The following is a 26080-nucleotide window of genomic DNA, read 5'->3' on the forward strand; positions in this document are numbered from 1 at the left end:
GGATTACACATAAAAATTTTGATATTTCCTTCAAGTATGATCTAGTAATCATTGGTGTGTAGAGTTGTTACTCAAATGTCGCTTATCGTTCCCACCTTTACTAATTAAGAAAGTAAAATGTTTCCAATCATCTATTTGACAAAGGATCTTTGTAGCTTGTTACTAGTACAAGATAAAATCTATTAACTACAACATTAACATGGATGCACGGTTTATTTCAAAAGAGTAGATTAGTGCATACCTCTTTATAGTCTACAATAGAACACAACAAGCATGTGCAACTTATTAACTATGGACCAAATTTTGATATAGATTCAGCAGAGGTTCTAAAAGCACCCTAAAATATTGTCAACTTCTCTTATAGTACTAGGCTCTGCTTTCTATATCAAAATGCACACCCACACAAATGTATCAAATTGACATGGTCAGATTGCACATGATTTGCTTGATTGATAACTTTGCATAATGAGAAATTCATGCACTCCTTATTTTGTTTTCTTGTGGCTGATCTTTCTTGAAAGAAGAAGAAGAGAGTTTTAACGTCGTAGGAAACTATCCCAAGAGACCTTAAAGATCTAGCCCACAAGGAGCTGAACTCAAGACCTGTTATTCGAGAGGGAAATGGCATAACCAATCTACCACACTTGGGTGATAGAAAGGTTATACCATTTCCCTCTTTTCTTGAAAGCTTGAGAGAGAGAGAGAGAGAGAGAGAGAGAGAGAGAACGGAAAAAAGTTATATTGACGTCCCTGGGAGGCCTATGTCAACATCTATTTGTTACATTCCATTCCGGGTATCCGACCATATTGGCATATGAAAAAAGAAAAAGAAAAAGAAAAAGAAAAAACTTCTCAAAATAAAAAAATGGATACCGTAGTTCTGGAAGCTCATATGATTCACGACTTTAAAAAAGAATACACCATAGGACTATTGAGAAAAAAGAAAAAGGTCGAGATGGTGTCAAAATTGTGCCTCCTCATATGGAACCGCACAAACTGTTGCAACCAAAGAGGCTCTACCAATATCAGGACATAACTTGATGGTCAATAGAAACCGCAAGCTTTCAGTCCGACGTGCACTTCTGGAAATAAATGAAGTGCCAACACACAAATTGCCTTGCAACTCTACAAGTAGCTTCTCTTTCTGTCTTCAAGGTGCAAGAGACCTTGTGTGTTAAATGTAGGGTGCACAAAGCTATGCACCCCATTTTGAGGGTCGGTCAAGGGATCCCACATGCTTATTGGGATATGAAACCACCCTTCATTTATATAGAATCACTGCTGCATTCTTCAGCTTAACAATCAAGATAAGACTCATTCTTGCACCAAACCACACGCAGACCTGAGTGGCTACCTTTGGGCTTCCAAACTTCTGATCTCTTCTCTGATAGCAGCCTCCTGCGATAGCTTCTCTTTTTGTGCTGAATTGAGAGAGTAGCTACCAGACCCTTCTGAGACCTTTTGCTTTATCTCTTCAATTTGTCTGACTTTCTTGTAAAGCGCCCTCAACTTCTTTCCTGCGTCATCACCTAGTGTATAGTTCCAACAGCAAAACAATTAGAACCCAAAAGAGAGCACTCTTATCTTATAAATAAACAAAAGGTGTCCAAACTCCACCTGCAGCATCAGCATCAGCATTGCTACTAAGCGATGCAGGAAGAGCTTCCATTTTATTTTCCTGTCAATAAACCACACCCATCAAGCAATTACTGAAACCTGCTGACAGAGAACTTCGGAAATGTTTTAACGACACAAATCAGTTCAAGGGCCAGAAGGGGAGACACAGAGGCAGGGTCGGACCTTACTGATCTGTCCTTTTTAACTAGAGAATTTATATTCTCAAAAGGGAAGGGAATTTGGAAGGGAAGCATCACTTGGAAGGGGCCAGAATGGGAGACACAAAAGCAGGGTCCAAACCCTAATGATCTGTCCTTTTTTTAACTAGGGACCTTATTTTTTCAAAAGGGAAGGGAATTTGGAGGGGAAGAATCACATTAAAAGGCTGAATCAACAGTGCATCATCAAAGTGCTTTTTCCTTTAAAGGCAAAAGAATGCCAAAAATAAAGGCCTTAGGAAGTATCTCTCTCCTAAAGTGGAATTACAATCTAGTAGCAAGCAATGTACCCTTTGTGGTTGAAATAATCACACAGAGGCTAGTTATTATCTAAGGCAGAAAGTAAAGCCTTTGCCACTGAAGAATAGGAAGCAGCAATTAAAGAACGTGCATCAACTTTAACAATGGGGTCAATGTTGCAGTAGTCGATCAGGTATTTGTTTTACAAAGCTCATAGATTTTTATCCAAGGGATTCAAAAGTCTGAGAATGAAAGAACCTCTGAAGCTTTACCAGACACTCCAAAGTTGGGAGTTTGTACTAGTTGGTGTTGTGAACCATCATTCTTGTAGCCATACTCTATTCACTCCGATGCAACCCCGAAATATAAGAGTGAAGGGGAGATTGTTGGTTCACTCTTGTACTCTAGCCATAAATTTGTATGGTGTATATCATGAGCTTTGAGTTATCTCAAGAAAGAGGTACAGTGGGCAGGTACTTGCTAAATGGTAGGCTAAAAGTGATTACCCAATCAGGGTTGAAGGCTCTACACACAATCCTATGAAAAACCTCTTGGCTTACTTGATAAGATAAATACTAAGTTTATGAGATAATGCAAAGATTAGTATATTTAACCATACTAATTTATGGCCATAGTATTAGAATGACCCAAACAGGTAGCATGAGGTGCATTGCTCTCCTCTCTTTCAAGCGAGTCTCCCTATAATGCCTAAGCTCCAATATAAGGCACGTACGTCCTCAAAGCTCATGATCCTACGCAATGGTCCAAAGTCTTTGCAAAAAAGGCAATGGTACTAATGTGATTGCTAGCATGCAGCCATGCAGATAAGAGGAGTGTGATGCACATGTGCAGATAAGGGAGCCACAGAGATAGAGCATGTAAAGCGGCACAGCGAGCCTCTTGTCCCTCTCCCTCAGAAATATTTTCCAAATGAACAACTGAGAATTAGCTTTCCAATTAACAGCGAAGGACTTCCTGAGAACAAGACCTTTCAAGGTCAAAGAGTTCCACACCTACAAGCTCAGATAAATAAGGATGATATGATGAAATAAGTAAGACATGGAAAGAGTCAATCATACTATTTCTAGCAACTTTGCAAGAAACTGCGTTTTCAGAAAAGAAATACACCATACCAGCGTGGATATATCGTCATTTGAAGTAGGATTCACATTTGCCACATCTTTTTTATCCTTTTGCTTCTCTCTCCGCTTCTTATTTTTAAGAGCACTCTTGCTTAGCTCAGAGCTGTGTTCCACATGTAAACGACAAATAAAGCGAGGAAATTGAGAATTGCATCAACACAAAAGCATCGATTAAAGGAGAACATACCCAGCTGTATCTTCTCCGAGTAGCTGTAAAGAAGAAAAGAATCTCTCTCTCTCTCTCTCTCTCTCTCTCTCTCTCTCTCTCTCTCTCTCTCTCTCTCTCTCTCTCTCTCTCTCTCTCTCTCTCTCTCTCTGTGTGTGTGTGTGTGTGTGTACACGTGTGTGTGTGTGTGTGTGTGCGCGCGCGCGTGCGTGCGTGCGCGCAAAGAAAGAGGCTGATTTCTATTACTTGAAAAATCCCTCAGAATGCCCAAATGGAGCCGATTCTGAGAGCAAGTAAATCACCGATTACATAGCAGGCCCGAAGGTGACAATCTGGAGACTGTAAAACTGAATACAACTAGCCACATAGCAAACTATAGAAGCCTATAAACCAGGGTAAAAAACCTCTCCTACAGAGAGTAAACAGTGCCCTGGGAAGCTAAATGGAGAGAGCATAACAGCAGCATCTGAAAGATATGCACTTCCACCAAAAGCATACTCAGCAACTGTATATCAAAAACCACCACAAGCCACCAGTGGTGAAAAGGACAAGGAACATCTGCAATGGCAAGACCTCGAATGTTGGGCATTGCCCGCCAACTGGTATAATCTGACAACAAAAGGCAATGGATAAACAAAAGGGAGAGAGCAGTCGAAGACGAAAACGAGCGAGAAGAGGCAACTAACATCACCAAGAACTGCAGGGGATGCCACAAGATGAGCAACAATGCATTGCATTGGAGCTGGCAGGGAGCTATCAGCCAAGTAGAGACCAATCCACTTGAGTCTTGTTGAAGGTGGCTCCCAAGGACCATAGTTGGGGAGGGAACTCCAAGAAGACAGTGAAGAAGGCTCTGATGACAGACATCATTTGGAAACCTAGTAGAGAGAGTAGAGCACCCAAGAGCCCAAAGCACACGAACAAATAAAGCAAGCAAGCAGCAAAACAAGAAAATCAAAATTAAACGAAAAGGAAGTGTTCTAAGACTAATTTCACCCACACACACACACACACACACACACACACACGAAAGTTGGCCTTAAGAGCACGAATAAACCAAAACAAGCACTCCACTCAACACACACACACACACACATTCACGTGTGCCCAAAAACCAGACCGAGGAAATGCAAACAAACAAAAACCAAACCACAACCCAAACAACAAAGCAACAAAGCATAAAGAAAGATGAACCCTTCCACATCCGAAAACCGCTAAGATGAGCCACATCGACATCACCAAGAAGATCAGAAAGCATGTCACAATGGAGGGCCCCGTTTCTTGCAAGATTCACAAAAGGCGCCACCAAAGCAGGACTGGGGAGACCCTCCAGTGGGATCCATTTCCAGCATAAAACCAGTCGAGGTCATCGTTGTAGCCAACCAAGCACCTGCTAAAAGGCAAGTGGGCAGCAGCCTGCATGGGGGAGGAACTAGGACACTGAACGATTGCTACTGGCAATGAGAAGAAAGCCACCAGTAGACGGTAATAAACTCTCTCTCTCTCTCTCTCTCTCTCTCTCTCTCTCTCTCTCTCTCTCTCTCTCTCTCTCTCTCTCTCTCTCTCTCTCGCGTGCGCATGCAAGGAAAGAAGTGGCTAGTTTCCATTATTTGAAAAGTCCCTCTTAAAGCCCCGATTCCAAGGGGTAGTACATCATTTTTTACAAAGTAGGTCCAAAGGCAACAAATTAGAATGGAAACAACTAGCCACATAGGCAAACTATAGAAACTGAAAGCTAGGGTAAATTACCTCTCCTAGAAAGTGCCTTGGCAAGCTAAGTGGAGAGAGGATGACAGTTGTCTCTAAAAGATAGGCACTTCCACCAAAAGCACACTTTGCAACTGTATATAAAAAAATCTGAACCACCAAAGACCACCAGCGGTGAAAAGGACAAGGAACATCTGCAAGAGCTCGACGTCGGGCATATGCCCACCACCAATTGGTATGACCAGCAAAAGGCAATGGATATACAAAAAGGAGAGAGCAATCAATGACGAAGATGATAGATAAGACACAGCTAACATCACCAAGAGATTGTAAGAGGTCGCCACAAGGTGAGTAACACAGCGCTTTATTGGAGCAGACAAGGAACTATCAACCAGGATAGAGACCGGTCCACTTGTTGAAGGTCCTTCTTAGAGACCAGAGCTGGAGAGGGAACTCTAAGAAGACACTAAAGGAGGCTCTAATGACCATAACCATGTGAAAATCCTGTTGTAGAAACCTAGTAGAGTGAGCAGAGAGCAGAGAAGAAATCCAACAACCCAAAGCAAGACAACCAAGGAAAAGAAGCAAAACGAGAAAAGACAAAGAAAAACAATGAAAAGCAAAAAGAAAGGTGCTCTCAAAACAAACTTCACCCACAAACCCCCTAAAGTTAGTCTTAAGAGCACGAGAAAACCAGAACACAGCCAAAAAGCAAAAGAAATGTACATTAACACCAACTTCACCCGTACTCACTCACCCACCCAGACACGCACACTCACGAATTCACACCTAGAAGCAAGTCATAAAAGTACATAGGAAAACCAAACAGAAAATCCCAAAAAACCTTCCTCCAGACATATATATCACACACACACGAGCAAATAATTGAAACGTTAATACGACAAAGGAAGACAAAACAACAAGAAAAAGAAAAGAAAAAAGCCAAAACAATACCCTTCCAGATCGAAAGCTACACATGAAGTAGAGTTGGGGCAGTAACCAAGCCAGTTGCATCACCAGGAAGACCATGAGGCACATTGTAATAGACACCCCAAGCCAAACAATTGAACCGAACCTCAACAAGAAAGAGAGAGAGAGAGAGAGAGATGAAATGAAATGTTATATTAACGTCTTCAAAAGGCCAAAATGACCTATGCGACCAAAAGGTTACTGTAACGGACTTGGACACTCCAAGTCAAGAATCTACCGCGACACGACAGGAATTCACTTCAAAACAGTTCACAATTTGATTCGACACCAGCCCGGCGGAGTTCCGTGCCAAGAGGTATTAGCCCCAAAGATTGGCGCCCCTTTCGGTATTTCTTTTTGTATTAAAATCTATTGCACAAAGTACGAAGGAGTGGGTGGGTCTCACTCTCAGGCTCTGCGTCCAAATGCTTTGAGAAGTGGGAGCCCAAACCGCACTTATAAAGAGTTACAAGGGATGCCAAAAGCAAAGCCCCAAAAGCTGCTAGTTTAAAAGCATTCAAAATTAAAGCAACTTGTTCCCAAAAGCTGCCCAATAATTTGCGTAGATTTTCAGCCCTGATATGCGTAGGCAAAAGCGTCCGTACAGCTGCTGTAAAACGCGGACTTCAGTACAGCCAGTGCCACGTCAGCACTCCGTAATTTCCGCCGAGTTTTGTGGGCTTGCCACGTTAGCATTTCAGCGTAAATTCCGGGACCAGCCAGCCAGGGAGAGGGTTTGTGTGTGCTTTGCTCTGCTGCTCCCCATGTCTAGGGCCATGCCTGACACAACACTTGGGGTGTGTGTCCTGCCCAAATGGCTGCCATGTCACTGATTTGTGACTTACCCCCTCTTGAAAGCATTGTAACCGCCCTCCATTATGCCTGCAAAACGGATAGAGGCCATAAATTGTCTTAGCAAACACTGACTGTTAGTATCGACGCACTAGGAACACACATCTAGCACATGTACCAATCGACAGTCACATCACACGAAATCGCAAGACATCACTTGACATCACAGGACATCACATGACAAATCACATTCAAAATTCATTCGGATCTCAGAGCATGATCAATCGGCTATGTATTTAGCAACCGCATCTAGATCCAATCAGGATGTCATAGATGCCCAATTGACTAATCCTTATTGCAACCATGTCTATCGAGATCGTTCACACCAAAATGCTGCAGTCATTTCATCTATCCGTTCCAGTGTGACATAAAAACGCGTTTCGGCCCTCTAAAACCTTGAAATGACGAAACAGCCGAAACGTTTCGGCGAAACGGGCGAAACAAGTCAACTTTTTTTTTTTTTGGCCCCCTTTTGATCAGTTGACCTTAAACCACCCATTTGAGAATTTTTAAAGCCAGGCCGCTTCACAAAATCAATACCTTGTTTACTCGTGACTCAAGTCTCACATCCAAATTTTGGTATTTCACATGTTTTGACAGGTAAATTTATATGTATATTCAATGTATAATTATAGGTACATATATGTAAAACGAAACATGTGTTTCACTTTCTTTGAGCCTCGAAACGAAACGTTTCAAAAACCTCGAAACCCCAAAACGCACGAATCCCCGAAACGTTTCATGTCACACTGATCCATTCCTGTACTCAAGCAAGTCAAGAACAAATTAATATCATATTATTGGGAATTCCAATTCATAAAGTCATACAGTAGAATACTGCCAGCTCACAGTATCCCTGAAACTTAAAGAGACATCAGTGACTTTAATATCAAAAATAAAAACTGAGTCCCTGAGCTCGCTACTGCTGCTCGCCCCCCCCTTGCTGCGCCATCGCTGCCCTCTCCCCCCCCACTCGCTGCCCCTGCGCGCTAACCTCTCCCCCCCCCCCCCCCCCCCCACCCGCTGCCCCTGCGCGCTGCCGCCCGCCCGCTGCCCCCCCCTGTTTTCGCGCTGCCCCTCAGGCTGCCCGCTGCCCTCCTCTCGCGTTGCCATCCCCACCCCACCCCCCCCCCCCGTCCTCTTTGCTCCCAAAGGTCTTCTGCACCTGGCTCGGCAACGCTTTCTCTTCGGACAAGTGCTTGGCGTACTCGTTCGCAGATTTTCTTCATCGCCCGCTTCTTCGACTCAGCAGTAGACATAGATGGAGGCTCCAGCTCCACCTCAGAGGGACTCGCCTGAAGCCCCCTCGCCCGACCCCGCTGAGCCCACCATTCGACTTGCTCTTACGCCGGTAGAGCAAGCGAGCCTTGCCACAGAGGTAGAACGCTTGCAGGCGACTTCTGTCATCTGCAAGGTTCTCGGCACTCGTCCCAGCAGAGGAGAGCTGCGAGATCTTCTCCAGGCCCGCCTCCTCGCAGAGGTGGGCAAGATCTTGGATATCCAGATTCTCGGACGGGGGTACTACCAGATTGAGTTCGAGACTTCCGAGATGGCCTCCAAGGTCATAGCTATGAGTCCATTGGCCATCCGAGCAACACACGTCCACTTTCGACAGTGGCGACATGGTTTTGACCCGTCTTCGGATGTGCTAGTAGAGGAGGCGGACATCCCCATATCAGTCTGCTTTCCGGGTTTACGGAGGGAGTACCTTCCACTTCTCTCCAGGATTGGCTCCGCCATCGGAACTGTCCTGGAGACACCTCGTACGGCAGCATCAGTAGCTGCCAAGGCGGCTGGCATCCCTTCAGTTCGAGTTTTGGTAAGAGATACCCACACGCTCCCGAAGGTCATCCTTCTGCCTCGGGTGAGTGGGGGTTGGCTTAGACAGAGTGTGGAGTACTCGGGTCTCCCGAACCAGTGTTTCATTTGCAGACAGATGGGCCACCTAGCGAAGGCCTGTCCACGGAGGAGACCACGACCCGCACCGCAGCCTCAGCCCCAGCCTGCCAAGGCTGGGCCGCACCCACAGCCAGCGACGCAGAGCACAGATCCAGCGCCACCCTCCGAGCCTGGGGCTCCAGCGGAGGAGGGGTGGCAGCAGGCCCGTGGCCGTCGACGCCAGGGGCCACAGCGACAGCCTGGCACTCAGAGTGGCCCCCAGGTGCCTACTCAGCAACAGTGGGTTCCCACGGGGAACTACTTTGGTCCTCTTGAGCAGGAGGAGCCCCCTACGCCAGCCTCCACCTCCGCTTCACCCTCGCCAGCCGCTCCGCCTTCCGATCTTCCCTCCTCCTCCTCATGCCCTCCCCCGCCCTCTGCTACCGCTCACTCCCCACCTCGCCCCCCCCATGTCTCTGCCTCCCCACCCCGCTTCTCCTCTCCCCCGCCCCCCCCAGCCCCTTCTCCCCCTCCTCCTGCTTCAGTACCACAGTCGGCTCTGGAGACTGGACCCTTGCCGACGGCCAGGAGATCTCTTGGCAGCGCCTTCGCCACGAGTCGCCTAGCGAGAGAGGGTCAGCCCTTCATGCGGCCCCCACTGCAGATTCAGACATCTCCTCTTGCAGCTATCCCTCGTGGTTTGACGAGCTTTGACCTCCGACGCCGCTGGGATTTCTTCGACTACGGGTTTACTCGTTTTCTTGGCGATTCCGCAGCAGACCACAAGGCAGCCTGCTTCAGAGTCCACGCTTTGTTCCTCGCCGCTAGGGGGACAGAGGCCTTGGACTCAGCAGTTGGTTTCTCCTTCCCCCTCTGTGGCAGGACTGAGACAGAGTGGTCCCTCGACTCAGTGGTGGGATGGTTGCATACACAGGTTCTCGACTTCTCTCACCACATGGGAGAACTTGGCGTTACAGATCTGCTGCAGACTTTGTGGCCACTGGCCAAGTTTGCGGTGACACCCCCAGATTCAGCAGGATGTAGACACATTGTGGTGTACTTTTTTGCTGATACGCAGTGTTTGCCTTGCTATGTATTCATTCATGAGGACTCCTGGACAGAGGAGGTTGCTTTACGCACGGCTTGCTCTACTTGGGCTTGGACCAGGCACTCACTGCAGTCTCGCCTATCTAGAGGGCGCTCGGATGCGGATTACTCCCCATCCAAGCCTGCTTCGAAGATAGCTCGTCTTGCTGCTGCGGCAGCATCTGTTCTCTCTCGCTCCCCATGAGGATCGTCTCGTGGAACGTGCAGGGACTCGGTGGGCCCCAGTTTCAGCGACGGCGGGGCCGATTGCGTCAGGAGCTTCAGCGATGCCTTGTGGGAGGAGAGATTGATCTCCTTATGCTTCAGGAGCACCATTTGTCTGAGAGCCGCATTCGGCGATGTGGTCAGATTTTGCGTGGACGCTATGATACCTTTTGGTCAGCTGCTTTTGGACCTGGAGGCATCCAGGGTGGGGTATGTATGACTATTGCGGACTCATTACAGCAGGCCATTGTGGGCAGAGGGATTATTGTACCAGGCAGGGCTCAGTGGATTACTATGCAGGTTCAGGGTAGCCTTGTGGGTTTCCTGAACATCTATGCGCCCAATGTGGCGAGTGCTCGTGCAGAGTTTTGGTCACAGATTGTTGAGTCTTTGCCACAGGTTGACCAGTGGTGTGTAGGAGGGGACTTCAACATGTTGGAGGACCCTTCTGACAGAATCGGAGGCAGCCATGCTACTGTGCATGGAGTCGAGTTAGCAGCTTGGGAGAGGTTTTGTATGACGTTGAGGGTCTCGGATACATGGCAGCATTCTGGCTTTGTGAGGCCTCCAGAGAGTCTTGCCTTCTCTAGATCGGACCGCCGAGTGGGAGGAGTGAATCTATCGCGCATAGATCGCTTCTACACTAGTGACCACTTCAGTGACTTGGGGGGATCAGTGGGCATCCTGGCAGGGACATCCTTCTCGGACCATGCACCAGTGATCCTCACAGTGGCAGACAGGCAGAGGAGTGGGAGCACGATGCTTCGCATCCCAGAGCGGGTCTTGTTGGACTCAGCACTCAGAGAGAGGGTCGAGGCTCTATGGACAAAGGGCATGGACAGCCAGGCTCCACCTGCAGACAGAGTGGCCTCAGGCCTAGCTCAGCTCAGCCACTTCTTTCTCCAGAAGTCTTTGGCTCGACGGGCTGCAGCGAGAGAGGAGGAGCAGCGTCTCAGACGAGGCATTGCTTCACTACAGAGGATGCAGGAGCAGCATCCAGACAGTCCATGGTTGGAGGAGCAGCTTCAGCAGGCTCGACAGGAGCTTGCTTGCACAGAGGAAAGGCGCCATGAGTTTGCCTTCCATCGGCATGCATCTCAGTGGACTCAGGTGGGTGACAGAGTGACAGGTGTTTTTTTTGAGACAGTGGGACCTCGGCACTCGCATGCCAAGGTCAATCAGTTGAGGAGACCCGATGGGTTAGTTGTTTGCGAGCCAGAGGATATGCGTGCAGTTGCTACTGACTTTTACCGTGAGCTACTGTCGGCTGAGCCAGAGTCAGAGAGGCAGGATGCATGCAGGGAGCAGGTTTGGGCACAGATGCCATGTCTTGTGACTGAGGAGATGCGGCAGAGGCTTGAGTTACCTCTTCAGCTTGAGGAGCTGCACACGGCTCTTAGGGCCCTCCCTCGTGGTAGCTGTCCAGGTGAGGATGGGCTGACTCCCAACTTCTTCTTGGAGTACTGGGACCTGCTTGGCCGAGATCTTTGTAGTGCCTTTCAGTACATTCTGCACACAGGAGTGATGCCGGATAGCATGAGTGAGGGCCTGATTTACCTCATTCCTAAGGAGGGTGGCTCCTTGGATGAGATTCGATAGTGGCGTCCCATCACCATTCTCAACTCAGCCTACAAAATTCTTGCCAAGGCTCTGAGTTTGAGGATTCAGCCACTTTTGGAGAGCCTTATACATGGGACTCAGACAGGTTTTGTCAAGGAACGCAGTATCCTTGACAACACCTTCACTTTTTGGGAGGCTTCTGCCCTTGCACGGCTCCGTGGGGAGGACCTTGTGATTCTTCTTCTCGATTTTGAGAAGGCATACGACAGAGTTGACTGGGACTTTCTAGAGGGCACGCTACGTAGGATGGGCTTCTCAGAGGCTTGGATCAGAGGGGTGTCAGCTTTGTACAGACAGGCCCACAGTCAGGTGCTTTTGGCAGGAGGTAGAGGTGAGCGCTTCATGCTCACACGATCGGTCAGACAGGGTTGTCCTCTTGCCCCCTTTCTCTTTCTGTTCTATGCGGAGGCGATGAGCAGATTTTTGGTGTCACAGCAGGTTGGTTTGAGGGGCTTAGCACTCCCTATATGGGGAGATGAGCTTCTGGACGCTGAGTTTGCCGACGACTCAGCCTTGTACTTAGAGGGCCAGGAGGCCAATTTACACAGATGTGGGCAGGCTTTGGAGACCTTCTACTGTGCATCGGGCGCACTGATCAACTGGAGAAAGACAGTGGCTTTCTCAGTTGGTAGTGCTCCTGTGCCGGATTGGATGCCAGGAGAGGGTTTCAGGTGGATTCCTCCAGGGACTGCAGTTCGGTACCTGGGTTGTCAGGTTGGTTTGGATTTGTCCCCCGAGCAGCAAATTGCTCCTCTTCTCCTGTCCATCAGGAGAAAGCTGTTACATTGGAGCTCAGCACGACTTTCGCTGGCTGGTAGAGTAGTAGTTGCCAACCAGGTGTTGTTGGCGACTATGTGGTACATCACTTCTTGCTGGATCTTCTCGAGTTCTTGTATCAGCCAGGTAGAGAGGCTGATCAGGAACTTCCTTTGGTATGGTCGCGACACTCAGATTGCCCGAGCCAAGGTGGCTTGGTCGGTCATCACACTTCCTTGTTCTCAGGGAGGGCTTGGGATCATTGATCCAGCACAGCAGAGCAGAGCCCTTCTTGGGAAGTTCGTCGTCAGAGGACTTCTTCCAGGCGAGGAGCCCTGGAAGGAGTTCTTGTTGCAGAGGCTTCGTGCCAGGGTGCCTCAGGCAGGAGGCCCTTGGCAACCTTCGACCAGATGGATCTTTACAGAGTTGCGCCGTGTTGGTTTGAGCAGGAGACTGGAGGACCGATTCGCTGTGAGTTTGCTTCGGTCTTGGGAGCTATTGCGGCGTGGCCTAGAGCAGCGACAGCCGACGTGCACGGAGGAGCGCCTACGGCAGCCCCTCGTCTAGAACCCCATGGTTATCACTCAGAGAGGCCACTTGGTTGGGAGTAGGCCTCATGTTTCTTGGGGTCCCATGGCAGCAGGTCCAGCGCGCTCTCTAGGTGACTGGCTAGAGTTCACAGGTTTGTCAGAGGAGGTGCAGGTTGTCCAGCTACAGGGCATGAGAGGGGTTCAGAGCATGTGTCAAGATATCTCAGAGTCAGTTCCAGCTGATTGGCTCACGCCTCTCGAGCCAGTAGCACCCCGGTGGATGGGAGCCTTCACACGACTGGAGGTTCTCATTTCAGTCAGGGCTTGCTCAGAGACTGTCCCAGCCCTGTTCTTCGAGCTTCAGGGTGGGGGACGATTACAGAGAGTTGCAGTAGAGGCCCCGCAGGTAGCAGAGTGTTGTTTCCAGAGGATCCGAGTTGTGGGCATCTGTGGGAGGACTTGCGTCATAGACCCTGACCCAGCAGCTCTTGAGACAGGACACTGGAGGCTATGGGCTTGGGAGTGCTGTCCACTGGCACGAGTACAGTGGGATCCTGGTGAGTGGCTATGGAGGGACCCATTCTCTTCTGCAGACCGCCCAGGAGTCCCTTTCTTTCAGTACACTGTTCGGCTTGGACGTCATATACTTGCAGCACACAGAGAGGCCCGCCCCGCTGCAGCACGTCATTGGCAGGAGGAGGGTCTCACAGTTGAGTTCTTGGCAGCTTTTTGGCAGAGGCTGTGGGACTCCAGACAGCCGAGGCGCGTCACCTTGTTCCAGTGGTTGGTTGCACACAGAGCCACAGCAGTAGGGAGCTGGCTTGTACATTGTGGTCTCTCGGCCGCATGTACAACCTGTGACCAGTTGGTGGAGAGTCAGCGACACTGTCTTTGGGACTGTCCCTCGGCCCAGCAAGTGTGGCTACGAGTTCTTCGGCTGATGCCTGCCCTCTCCACGGCTCGACAGTACACTTGGGGGGCGGCGGCTTGGTCCACCCTCACGGGCCCGGCACTTCAGTTTGAGCTATCTTCCACCAGCAGGATGATAGTGATACAGGGGGGTCGACCTACACTCCAGCCTGCTACAGACCTTACTCCACAGGAGTGGAGCAGTGAGAGAGCGGAGTGTTGGGAGCTCATCAACGGCCTAGCTCTCTGGTTCATCTGGCGGGCCCGTTGTTTCCGCATCTTTGAGGCTCGCCTTGTACCACCAGCAGAGACTGTTCGTGACTTTTGGCTAGAGCTGATCCATACTCTCAGAGGACAGCTTGAGGGACTACAGGGCTGCTACGACCGCATGCGGGAGCGCCGCGAGGCTTTCCTTCGTCTCTAGCGCCCTGGGCCGTTTTACTCCATGGTCCAGGGGGTGCTCAGATGGCACTACTGTCCACCTGTGTGGCTTTTCCCTCCTCCCATCTCTTGATTTAGCCCTATTGTATATATGCTGTTTTTTCATTGGGAGAGTCTCCCCATCATGTTTGTTGTAGCCCTCTCCTGCAGAGGTGGATGTAGCCCTATGGGCAGCTTTTATTAACTAATAGAAGGATCTTTTTCTCGGAAAAAATATATATATATATATCAAAAATCGAGGCAATCTGTTGACAAAGGAGTGGAGCGACTCCCCTCTTGTGCATACCCGTTGCACCAGATTCCGCCCAAGCTGAGTTCGGGGTTCCATTTAGAATAGACTATGCTAATCCAAATGCTTCAAGGTAAAGATTCACTGCTAGGTCCTCCTCCTCCATCCACTTCGCATCCAATACAGGATAGTTCTTGAATTTAACCAAGAACCGCCTTATCGCTTTACCCTTAATATTTTTGTCTTTATGTGCCAATATCTGTTCTGGAACAAGGATCTCCTCGTTTTCTTCCACTTCGAGTCAGGCTCCCCATCTTCGGGCACGTCACCTTTAAAAGGCTTCAAGAGACTCACATGAAAAGCATTGTGAATTCTCCAAGTATCGGGCAGCTTCAGTCTAAAGAAGACATCATTTATCTTTTCGGAAATCTGGAAAGGTCCATAATATCGCATACTAAGCTTTGGAAAAAGCCTCTCCTTTCCCTTTTTCTTTCTCAAGTGTGCCTTCTCAAAACATAAGAGCACCCAATCGTTCTCCTTCAATTTCAAATCGCGACGATAGCAATCTGCAGCCTTTTTCTGTCTTTCTTGAGATTTCTACAAAGCCTCGCGGACCTTGGCAAAAGCCGTGTCCAAGTCACAAGTATACTCGTCGGCTTCAAAAATCTTATCTTTCGTGCTTAGGAAGGGTGGAACCTTCGTAGCACCTTCAATAATCTCAAATGGCACCTTCCCAATCAAAGAGTGTTATTGTAGGCAAATTCCACCCAAGGTAAACAGCGTAACCGCGAAACGTTTCACCCAAGAGAGGAGCCTAGTGAAACGTATGACTAAAACGCCAATTTTGGGTGTGTATATATATATATATATACATAATAGGTGTGCACATGTTAAAAACCCCCCAAAAAATTTAGGCGTTTCAGCAGAGGCGTTTCACCTGCATGCTGAAACGTTTCAAGCGTTTCAGGCGTTTCACCCTGGCCGAAACGCGTTTCGCGGTTTTGCTGAAGGTAAATACTTTTCCCATTGAGTCTTCCTCGAGATGTAAGACTTTAATAAATCTAGTAGTACTGAATTAGCAATCTCTGATTGCCCGTCAGGCTACGGGTCGAGCGATGATGAGAAATGCAACCGCGTGCCAATGTTCTCCCAAATAGCCTTCCAAAACAAACTTGTGAATCTGGGGTCTCTGTCGGAGACAATCGTCTCAGGCATGCCATGTAATCTGAAGATCTGGGCCACAAACAGTCTCGCTAAGTGATCCGTCTTGACTGTTTTCATCATTGGAATGAAATGAGCTTGCTTGCTAAATCTGTCAATAACAGTCCAGATACCATCGTGACCACTCTGTGTTCTCGAAAGATCAAAAATAAAATCCATTGCAATACTTTCCCAGGGGCAGGTGGGTATGGGTAAAGGCTGTAACAATCCCTGTGCTTATGCCTGTCAAACTTGACCTTTTGGCATACCAAGAAACTGCGTACAAAATCATCCATGTTCTTCTTGAGACCCGGCCAAAAGAAGTATCTCTCCACACCTTTCAAGGTGGTAGCTATGCCGCAGTGACCCGTAAAAGGTGGACAGTGGCATTCGGTTAAAACCTTTTCCCTCAACGGCTGTGTAACGCACATCATCGTTTTCCTCATCAAGTAGCCATCCCAAATGGAATATCTCGCTACTATCTCCCCATTCCGTATCCGAGTGAAAATATCTGCAAAATCTGTATCTGTGGCATACTAATCGACCATATCCTCGAAGCTCCTATGATGTATCGCGAAAATAGCCAGAACCAACGGCTTCCGAGACAAAGCATCTGCCACCAAGTTGTTCTGTCCCTACACATGGACAATCTGGAAGTGAAACTGTGACAAGATGTTCGCCCACCGTATCTGCTTTTCCCATAGCTGCTTCTGTGACAAGAAGTAGCGTAAACTCTGATGGTCTCTGAAGACAGTAAAATCTGCTCCGAGTAGGTAATGTCGCCACTGAGTAAGAGCATGGATAACCGCCAAACGCTCTCTCTCATAAATCTGTGCTGACAATTCCGGCCTTGAGAACAATCGGCTCTCGTAGGCAATGACATGGACTTCTTGCATTAAGACCGCACCCAGACTACGACCACAAGCATCACAATATACTTCGAATGACTTCTTCGAGTCCGGCAAAGTCAAAACTGGTCCTGTAGTCAATTTCTCTTTCAATGTCTGAAAGGCAGTCACCTCTGTGGGTCCCCATGAGAAAGGGACTCCTTTCTGTGTCAAAATATGCAAAGGGGAAACAACCTCTGCAAACTTTCTAATGAACCGCCTGTAGTACAAACACAAGCCCAAGAAGCTTCTAACTTCATGGACATTCTTCAAATCGGGCCAATCACGGATAGTCTCTATCTTGGCCAGGTCCATCTGCACTCCTGCTAATGAGACAATGTGTCCCGGGTAGGAAAAATTCACTTTTCTTTGCATTAATCACCAACTTGTGATCTCATAATACCTGAAAGACCTAAAGTAGATGTTCTCTATGTTCTGCCTCATCCTTGGAGAAAACAATGATGTCGTCAAAGAAAGTGCCAACAAATAGTCTGTACTCTCGAAAAATCCTATCCATCATCCGGTTGAATGTCGCTGGACAATTGGTTAGGCCAAAAGGCATCACCAAAAACTCAAATAACCCAAAAGTCGTCCGAAAAGCTGTCTTGTAGACATCTCCCGGCACGATTCGGATCTGATGATATCCGCTCTTCAAATCGATCCTGCTAAAACACGAGGATCCCTGTAGTCGGTCAAGAATATCATTGATCCTAGGAATCGGAAATCTATTCTTGATGGTGATTTTGTTAAGAGCTCTATAATCGATGCACATTCTCCAAGATCTGTCTTTCGTTAAAACCAACAACACTGGAGAGCAGTACAGTGAAGTACTAGGCTGGACAAGACCCTTTTCCAAGAGGTCTTTCACTTGGTTCATAATTCTTCGTTCTGGGCTCGGCTCACACGGTAAGGTGGCAGGTTCGGTGGTGTGCTTCCAGGTATCAAATCAATGGTATGATCCTCGGGACGAGCGGGAGGTAACTCGCGTGGCAGGTCCTCTGAAAAGCAATCGGAATGAGTGTGGAGAAAATCCTCGCGTTCTTTATCAAGTTCAGACATATTTGTCCTATTCTCATCATTCAACTCTTTCAAAAAGATCAGTAAACAAACAGATTGGATTTCAATAATTTTGAAACGGCCGAAGCCGATACAATAGGGACAGACTCGCCCTTAAGTTTTACATCAAGCACAATAGTTCAGCCCTTCTCTGTAGTCAAAGTCGCTTTTCTCGCCCGATAGTCGACCACGGCGTTGGTCCTCATGCCCCAAATACCCCTGACATTGCAACCAAAATTTGCCAATGACAGGTGTAATGGCTACGTCCCTGCCGGGTGCCACTAGAACTGCCTCTGCTAGTGGTCTCATCCGATCGGGTGTGATCTCGAGCCGTGCCGCCAATTCAGGTGAAATGAAGTTGGCCTTGGCTCCTCCATCAAAGAAGATCAGGGCTTCTTGGTCTTTCACTTTGCCCCAAGCAACGCAAAGTTCTGTACTCTCGTCAATCGTGCTTGGGTCAGTACCCATGCAATCTGGAACCAGTCCTGCTTTCATCTTGCCTTTTCGTCCACGTTCCTCAGCTGCTTTCGAACCCTCAGGCCTGTCTTCATCCTTGTCGTCTGTTCTTTCGGTGCCTTTTTAGGGCACGTTGCGGAGATGTGTCCAGTTTCCCCGCATGCAAAACACTTCCCCTCTTTCATGTAGTTTGCCCTCTCTCGAAGAGTGAGCTTGGTGTCGTGCATCCTTTTCTTTCTTTTTTGGGTTGCTCTTCTTCTTTCTACTTTTATGTCTGTTCGGTCCTTCGCGTCATGATTTCATCTGTGGGGTAGGTCAAACTGCCTAAATGAATGGCAAAACCCTGTTTCGCATGACTCATCAGTTCCTGAATGGAATTTGACTTTTGCTCTAAGCACTGATCTCGGATCTCTGTAGGAAGTCCCAAGGTAAACCGCTCAATCTGTTCTTTGAACGAGATCTTCTTAAATGAAGAGGCCAGTAGAAAAGAGCTCCAGAATCTCTCGCAATATGCGTCCAATGAATCTTTCTTGGTCATTTGAAGATGGTTCCAAGCAGTTCGTATGTCACGTTCGTACTTCCGAGTCAACCAGGAAGAAATAAAAAGCCTAATAAATTTCAGCCATTTAACTGGCACTTTCTTGTTCAGCAAAAGAGTGGACCACCAAGTTCGAGCATTTCCCTTGAAGTAAGAGGTAGCCCTCCGAATCTTGGAGTGCTTTGAGTAATGTCCTCCTGAGAAAGCTAGGTCAAACTGCTGTATGAAGGCCAAAGCCTTCGAAGCATCTCAAAATCCAGAAAACGTGTCAAATTTAATTGACTGTCCACCTTTAAACTCTCGAACTTTCTTGCTTTTATCCTCCAGAAAGTCATACTGGTTGGCTTTATAGAAATTCTTCTTCTTTGCATAGAATCTATGATCATCGAAGTCCGAACTGTCTGAAGACAAGTCCTCTGTAGAACTGTCAGAAACCGGGCGAAATCTAGGCTTCTTTGCCTTTTTCTTGCCCTTTCCGAAGCTTTGCTTTTTGCTTCTCTTTTTCCCTTTTCTACCTTCTTCGCTCGAGTCAGAAGCGCTAGAAGAACTGTCGCAAGAAGAAGAAGAAGAAGAATTGGATACTCCTTCAAATCTGGCATGCTTTTTCTGCTTTCTTGCCAAGGCAAAAGCAGATTGACGACCCAAATAACCCGGGAAGTCAGTTCCTTTCTTCTGCTTTTTGTCGTGCTTTTCAACTTTGTTCTGCGCGTCAAAAAGCTGAGAAATCCGTGTATCAACCACCTCTTCTAATTCTTACTATGTAAACATCCTTGGAGTAGGAGGCTTCTTGAGTGCCAGTTTGAGGGGTGGTTCTATGGTTTGCCGCCACTGTGAGTGCACCTCGTCGAAGGAGGTATGGGTCATAAATTTTGCAAATTTCAGGTCCTTCGCAAAATTTATCATCTTTGTTGCATCGTCAATCAATCTTTAAAGCTCCATCTCTTCAATCTCCGCCTGAGTAGGCCGAGGCGGGCTATACTCCTCGTGAGAATCTTGTTCGTGATCTCTTCCCGCATCTCCAGATGCACAGGAAGTCAACTGATTTCTGTCTGAATCCATAAGTGTCGCTAGAAAAAGGATCGGATTTCCCGGTCGAAGAGAACTCGGCCGCGCTCTGATACCACTGTCACAGACTTGGACACTCCAAGTCAAGAATCTACCGCGACACGACAGGAATTCACTTCAGAACAGTTCACGCTTTGATTCGACATCGGCCCCGGCGGAGTTCTGTGCCAAGAGGTATTGGCCCCAGAGACTGGCGCCCCGTTCGGTATTTCTTTTTGTATTCAAATCTGTTGCACAAAGTACAAAGGAGTGGGTGAGTCTCACTCTCAGACTCTACGTCCAGATGCTCTAAGAAGTGGGAGCCCAAACCGCACTTATAAAGAGTTACAGGGGTTGCCAAGAGCACAGCCCCAAAAGCTGCCAGTTTAAAAGCATTCAAAATTAAAGAAACTTGTTCCCAAAAGCTGCCCAGTAATTTGCGTAGATTTTCAGCCCTGATTTGCGTAGGCAAAAGCCTCTGTACAGATGCCATAAAACGTGGACTTCCGTACAACCAATGCCACGTCAACACTCCATAATTTCCACCGGGTTTTGCGGGCCTGCCACGTCAGCATTTCAGCGTAAATTCCGGGACCAGCCAGCCAGGGAGAGGGTGTGTGTGCTTTGCTCTTCTGTTCCCCATGTCCAGGGCCATGCCTGACACAACACCTGGGGTGTGCGTCCTGCCCAAATGGCTGCCACATCACTGATTTGTGACAGTTACGACCATGTGTAACTCTAGTACAATGTCGAGGGAACATAAAGATAAAAATAGTACATCGGCTCAAAACATATGGGGGGTTGGGTACATTCACATGTGGGCTAATGAGGTGCATAGTGGGGGAAGTAGAGAATGGTGATCATCCCATGAGCTCTCTCATGGGTCTCTGTAGTATGGCCTCAATGTCCTTCATGGTCAGCTCTCGGGGGGGGGTGCGCTAGATGTCGCTCAATGATGCTCCGTAGCCTCCAATATAGACCTCGTCTACGGTGTGCAGATCCTCGCATCCTCGGGCATCGTGAGCCGCCAAGCTGGATGGCTCGATCAAGAAGAACGCCTTGATGAGGGTGTGACTGAGTAACTTGTGGTGGGCCATCCAAAGTAGTCCCTCTATAAAAATAGTGATTTGGCTCTATATGGATCCTCTTATGTGTAGGCCTTTTGCTCCTAAGGGTACTCCGAGTCTACAGATCTGCACCAAGAAGAGACCTAGACACCTTTGATCATAGTAATCCATGATGCGGGATAAGGGACCAAATCCCTCTCTGAAAAAGAATGAAAACGCCCGTGAATCTCATAGTATATTGTGATATAGTGCTTGTCTCTAGTTCTCTCTAGTAAACTTGGCATAATCTCTCCTCTGGAGGTATACCTCTGTATCGGCCAGTCTCTATCTCCAACTGGTGAGATGAGGTGCGTAGCTGACCAATAACACATGAGATAGGTGAGTGTCCATATACTTGGGGCGTGAGATGAACCCATCATCTGTCGTTCGGAGAAGACGGTCTCGATAAAAAGCCATCGTCGTCCCCAGCTCATTTGACGGAGACAACCAAATCCTTCTAGTATCGAGCTGAATGAGATCATGTCTAATAATCTTGCTAATCTCTAAATGTGAGAGGCTGAGGGAGGGTGCATCCAGGGAATACTGAAAAGGGGGCAGCGTATCCATACTAAATCCATGTAACTCAAACCAAGATGATACTTGTGCAAACCAACATAAAGTATCACCGTCACTGGCCAGTTGTCGCAATGACTCAAGTGCTAGTCGTTCATATTTGTTGTGTGGTAGCTCCCATGTGCTATGAATGAAAGACACTGATCTGCAAGAACCTCCACTACAATTGGTGGTGCGCTCATCTCAGCTCTGATAATCTCATGTGGCAATGCGGCTTTCGCTCGGATCAACCTGGAGATCAAGGATATAAGTGGTCACTCCATGGATCTCCATCCATCATATGTGTGGCCTGATCTACTACGATGATCCAGGCTAGGCCCCCATATCTGCACTCCATACATGGTGGAAGTGACCAATGTGTCAAATAGACGCAACTTACTACATGGCTCCTGAAACTGCACCTGTGAACATATCCTCTCTAGTCCTCCTAATGCTGAATATCCCCTCGTCAATCTCGCCCTCTCATAGAGAAAGTAGGTCCACTAAATACAACACCAAGATATGTATAAGAGTTTACATACTCAACTATCTCTTGTCCATATGTAAAAAAAGGTGTTGATTTCCTGACCCACTGCGTTGTAGTATTGAATACCATCACCTTGTTTTTGCCAAGGTTGATGGAGAGCCACTGTCATGTGCATAAGCATATAACGCATCTAGATGTCTTTGCATACCCTCTGGAGAGTCTGAAATAAGCACAATATCATCAGCATAAAGCAATAGAGGTATCCATGTACCTGACAGTTGTGCTCCTCTATCCCCTACAGTCTCAATATAGTCAGCAATCTCACAAAGAGAGGGAAAGAAGTAGTGTCGACACGAAGCAGCGGAGTTCCATTTCCAGATGCACTGAGCTCCACTGCCAGATGCGTTGACCCCAAAGATTGGCGCCCCTTCTCAATATTTCGTTATTATTATGCTTCCCAAGGTACAATGTCCGAGGGTCCTCTCTCTACAGTGCTCCCAAGCTAATCTGAGGCCCTAGCTTTGCTTAAAAACGTTTTACGAGTGGCCTTTGGCTCAAAAGCAACCCCTATGCAAAGCTTTGTCTCCAAAAGCTTGCGCCCAGTGGGCTGCCGTAAAACACGAATGTCTGTACCTGCCACGTCAGCATTCTCCACAATTTGCAGGTTTGTCCATATGGAGGTGCCATGTCAACAATCTTCACACAATTTGGATTCTTGCTTTATTTTTAATGGGTTTAGGCCCCACGATCAAGTTCTGCCAATTAGTAGGGTTAGGTTATTAACCCTAACCCCTTTTTCAGCAAGAATTTGGATTCTGCAAGTTAGAGGCCATGCCACGTCACAAGTTTGTGATATACCCCCCTCTTGAAAGAATTGTAATCATTTATCTTTTCCTATACCTGGAAGGGCCCATAGAATCACATACTAAGCTTTAATAAAAGCCTCTCCTTACCCTTCCACTTTCGTAGGCGTGCTTTCTCAAACCGGAATAACACCCAATCATTTTTCTTCAACTGCAAGTCACATCAATGCTTGTCCGCTGCCTTCCTATTTCATGCTTGAGACTTTTGCAAAGCCTCCCTTACCTTGGCAGAAGCAGTGTCTAGATACAGTGTATACTTATCTGCTTCAAAAATCTTGTCCTTTGTGCTCAAAATCGGTGCAACTTTGTGACACCCTCCACTATCTCAAATGGCGCCTTCCCCCTAGACGTGCAAATTGTGTTGTTGCAAGCAAACTCTGCCATAGGCAAATACTTCTCCCACTGAGTTTTGTGATCAGAGATGTAGGAATTCAACAAGTCCAAAACCAATGAGTTGGCTATCTCCAATTGCCCATCCATGGATGGGACAAGGAAGAAAATTTAAGGCAAGTGCTTATATTCTCCCATATTGCTCTAGCAAGCTCATAAATCTAGGGTCTCTATCTGACACTAAAGATTCAAGCATGCCATGTAATCTAAAAATCCAAGAAACAAACAGCTTAGCCAAGTAATCGGTTTTCACTGTCTTCTTTATTGGGATGAAGTGAGCCTACTTGGTGAATGTTGATGACCGTCCAAATTCCTTCAAGGCACTCTGAGTCTTAGGAAGATCGAAGATAAAATCCATTGCTATACTCTCCCAAGGTCAGTTTTTGGAATGGGTATATGTTGTAGGAGTCCTTGTGCTTTATGTATGTCAAACTTGACCTTTTGACACTCCAAACAAGTGTGTACAAACTCACCCACATCCTTTTTGAGTTGAGGCCTGTATAAACTTTCCACCCCTTTTAAGGTACTCTCAATGTCTCTATGCCTAGCAAATTCAAAACGTAGATTATGGCACTCTATCAACACCTTTATCCTCAAATCTTGAGTGACGCACAACATAATCTTTCTCATTAGATAGCCTTCCTCGATAGTATAACCTACAATTGTCTCACTCTTCAAAGATGTTTGCAAAATCGGGATCTGTAGCATATTGATCAAGCATATCTTCAAAATTACGATGATGTAACGCCGAGATGATCGATACCTATGGCTTTCGAGACAACGCATCAGCTACCAAATTCTTCTTTCCCGTCACATGAACAATCATTTTCTTATCCAAAGATGCTTCTGGGATGAGAAGTATTTCAAACTCTGATGACCTATAAACACTATGAAATCTACTCCAAGAAGGAAATTTCCCATTGTGTCAGAGCTTGTATCACTACTAACAACTCCTCGTAGATTTATGTAACCTTCTCAAGTCTAGAGAACATTCTACTCTCATAGGCTATGACATGGCCCCCCTGCATTAAGACCGCTCCCACACTGCTACCACAAGCATCACAGTAAACCTCAAAATGTTTCTGCAAATCCAATAAAATAAAAATCGGACTACTCGCCCACTTTTCCTTGAGTGTTGAATGCTGCAATGTTTAAGGGTCCCCAAACAAACGGAACCTCTTTCTAAGTCAGGGTATACAATGGAGAAGCAAAGTCCGCAAACTTTCGCATGAATCACCTATAGAAAGAGCATAAACCCAAAGAGCTTTGAACTTCATGTACATTCTTTTATTATAGCCCATTTCGTATGGTCTTGGCCAGATCTATTTGTACACCCTCTACTTAGACGATGTGTCGCAAAACGTGTATTTCTAGCAAAAAAAACTCGCTCTTTTTCCCGTCGACCACCGATCTATGTCGTCATAGTGCCTCAAAAGCCTATAAGAGATGGTGTCGGTATCTCCTTCATTCTTGAAGAATACGATGATATCGTCAAGGAAGGTGCCCAGAAATGGCATGTACTCCTAAAAATCCAACCCATCATCCTATTGAATGGTGCAGCAGCATTTGTCAGACCAAAAGGCATCACCAATACTCATACAATCTGATGGATGTCCTGAACACGGTCGTGCATACATCTCTTTACCTAAGTCTTTGAATAATTTAACTTCTTACTCTCATCGAGTGAGTTCAAATAGATCAAGTAAACAAAAAGACTAGATTTCATTAATTTGGAAACGACCACATCCGATACACAAACTCGGCCTTTAATTTTACATCATTAGGGATTTCTTCGTTTTTCTCATTCTTCAATGTGGCCTTTCTTGCCCCGTAGTCAACCACGACGCAATTCTTCCGATACCAAAGGATCCCCAAGAGGACGTCACACCCCTCCAAAGGCATGATATAGAAATCCTCCTGCCTAGATACCCCTAGCAATGCAACCAAAATTTGCCTGCAATAGATATAATGGTGACATTTCGCCATGGTGCCACTAAAATTGTCTCCATCGGTGATCCCATTTATTCAAGCGTTATTCCAAGTCGAAACGCCAATTCCGATGAGATGATGTTGGCCTTGGCTCCTCCATCAGAAAACATAAGGACTTCCTAATCTCATACTTTGCCGAATCTCTTTTAGTAAGCCGGAACAAAACCACTCAACCTATTGCTTGAAGGTGATCATCTGAAAAGAAGAGACACATAGAAAAGTATCCCAAACCCTCTGGCAATAGGCGCCCTGTCACGAGGACGTGGCAACTGTTAACTATGTCACGAGGACGTGGAAACTGCTAACCTTAGTTGTCGGTTTCTTTCCAATGATTTTTGTTTTATTTTTGAGACCCTCTTTTTGAAGTTGCAAATGGTCGGACATTGTTTGGCCAATGTGAAGGTAGTTTCACCCGCAAACGGGAAGTTGGTCGGCACTGGAATTTGCGTAGTAAGAGAATGTCTAGGCTCAGTTCAAGTTCAGGTAGGTCCCCCCGTCACACTTAGCAAGTTGGTGGATACTAGGAAGTGAACTCAATAAAGGCATAAAGCCAAGGTGGTTCACCAAAGGAAAGTACCCGACAACTCCTATTTTGGGCCATGAAATATGTTCGCGTCATTATCTCCGGAATGACAAGGGGAACATTTTAGAACTCTGCCGCAAAGTCCACTGGGCAACCAGTCAGGAGATTTTTAGGCGGCAACCCCGAAACGGGAAATTGCTTATAAATGCGCCAAGTGGCACAATTTGGTGCACTTTCCTCATGCAAAAGAAGAAGTGGCGCTGAATTTCTAGCTGGGAGGCTCATTTGCAAGCTCCTCTCCACGGGTTAAGAGCTATGGGGTGCATGCTTTCCACTCTATGTACAGTGTGGTGCTAGGAGTGATGACCTGCACACTACACACTGCTCTCCTCTCCCCTACGTGC

At 47.1% G+C, this 26080-nt stretch overlaps 1 protein-coding gene across 1 annotated transcript in view; it reads right to left on the reverse strand.

Annotated features, from left to right (window-relative positions):
- Nucleotides 1–878: 878 nt before the first annotated feature.
- The window catches only part of LOC147423619 (Eukaryotic translation initiation factor eIF2A family protein), a 112218-nt gene continuing 87016 nt past the window's right edge, over nucleotides 879–26080 (reverse strand). Inside the window, exons 13-16 of the mRNA XM_086501173.1 lie at nucleotides 3405–3427; nucleotides 3209–3320; nucleotides 1618–1678; nucleotides 879–1529 (exon numbers count right to left, since the gene is read on the reverse strand). Of these exons, the coding sequence (XP_086357299.1) occupies nucleotides 1351–1529; nucleotides 1618–1678; nucleotides 3209–3320; nucleotides 3405–3427 (375 nt within the window). The 3' untranslated portion in view covers nucleotides 879–1350. The remainder of the gene's footprint in view (nucleotides 1530–1617; nucleotides 1679–3208; nucleotides 3321–3404; nucleotides 3428–26080) is intronic.

Source organism: Adiantum capillus-veneris, chromosome 26, assembly GCF_014529385.1.
Source record: "Adiantum capillus-veneris isolate H3 chromosome 26, ASM1452938v2, whole genome shotgun sequence".
Taxonomy (NCBI): domain Eukaryota; kingdom Viridiplantae; phylum Streptophyta; class Polypodiopsida; order Polypodiales; family Pteridaceae; genus Adiantum; species Adiantum capillus-veneris.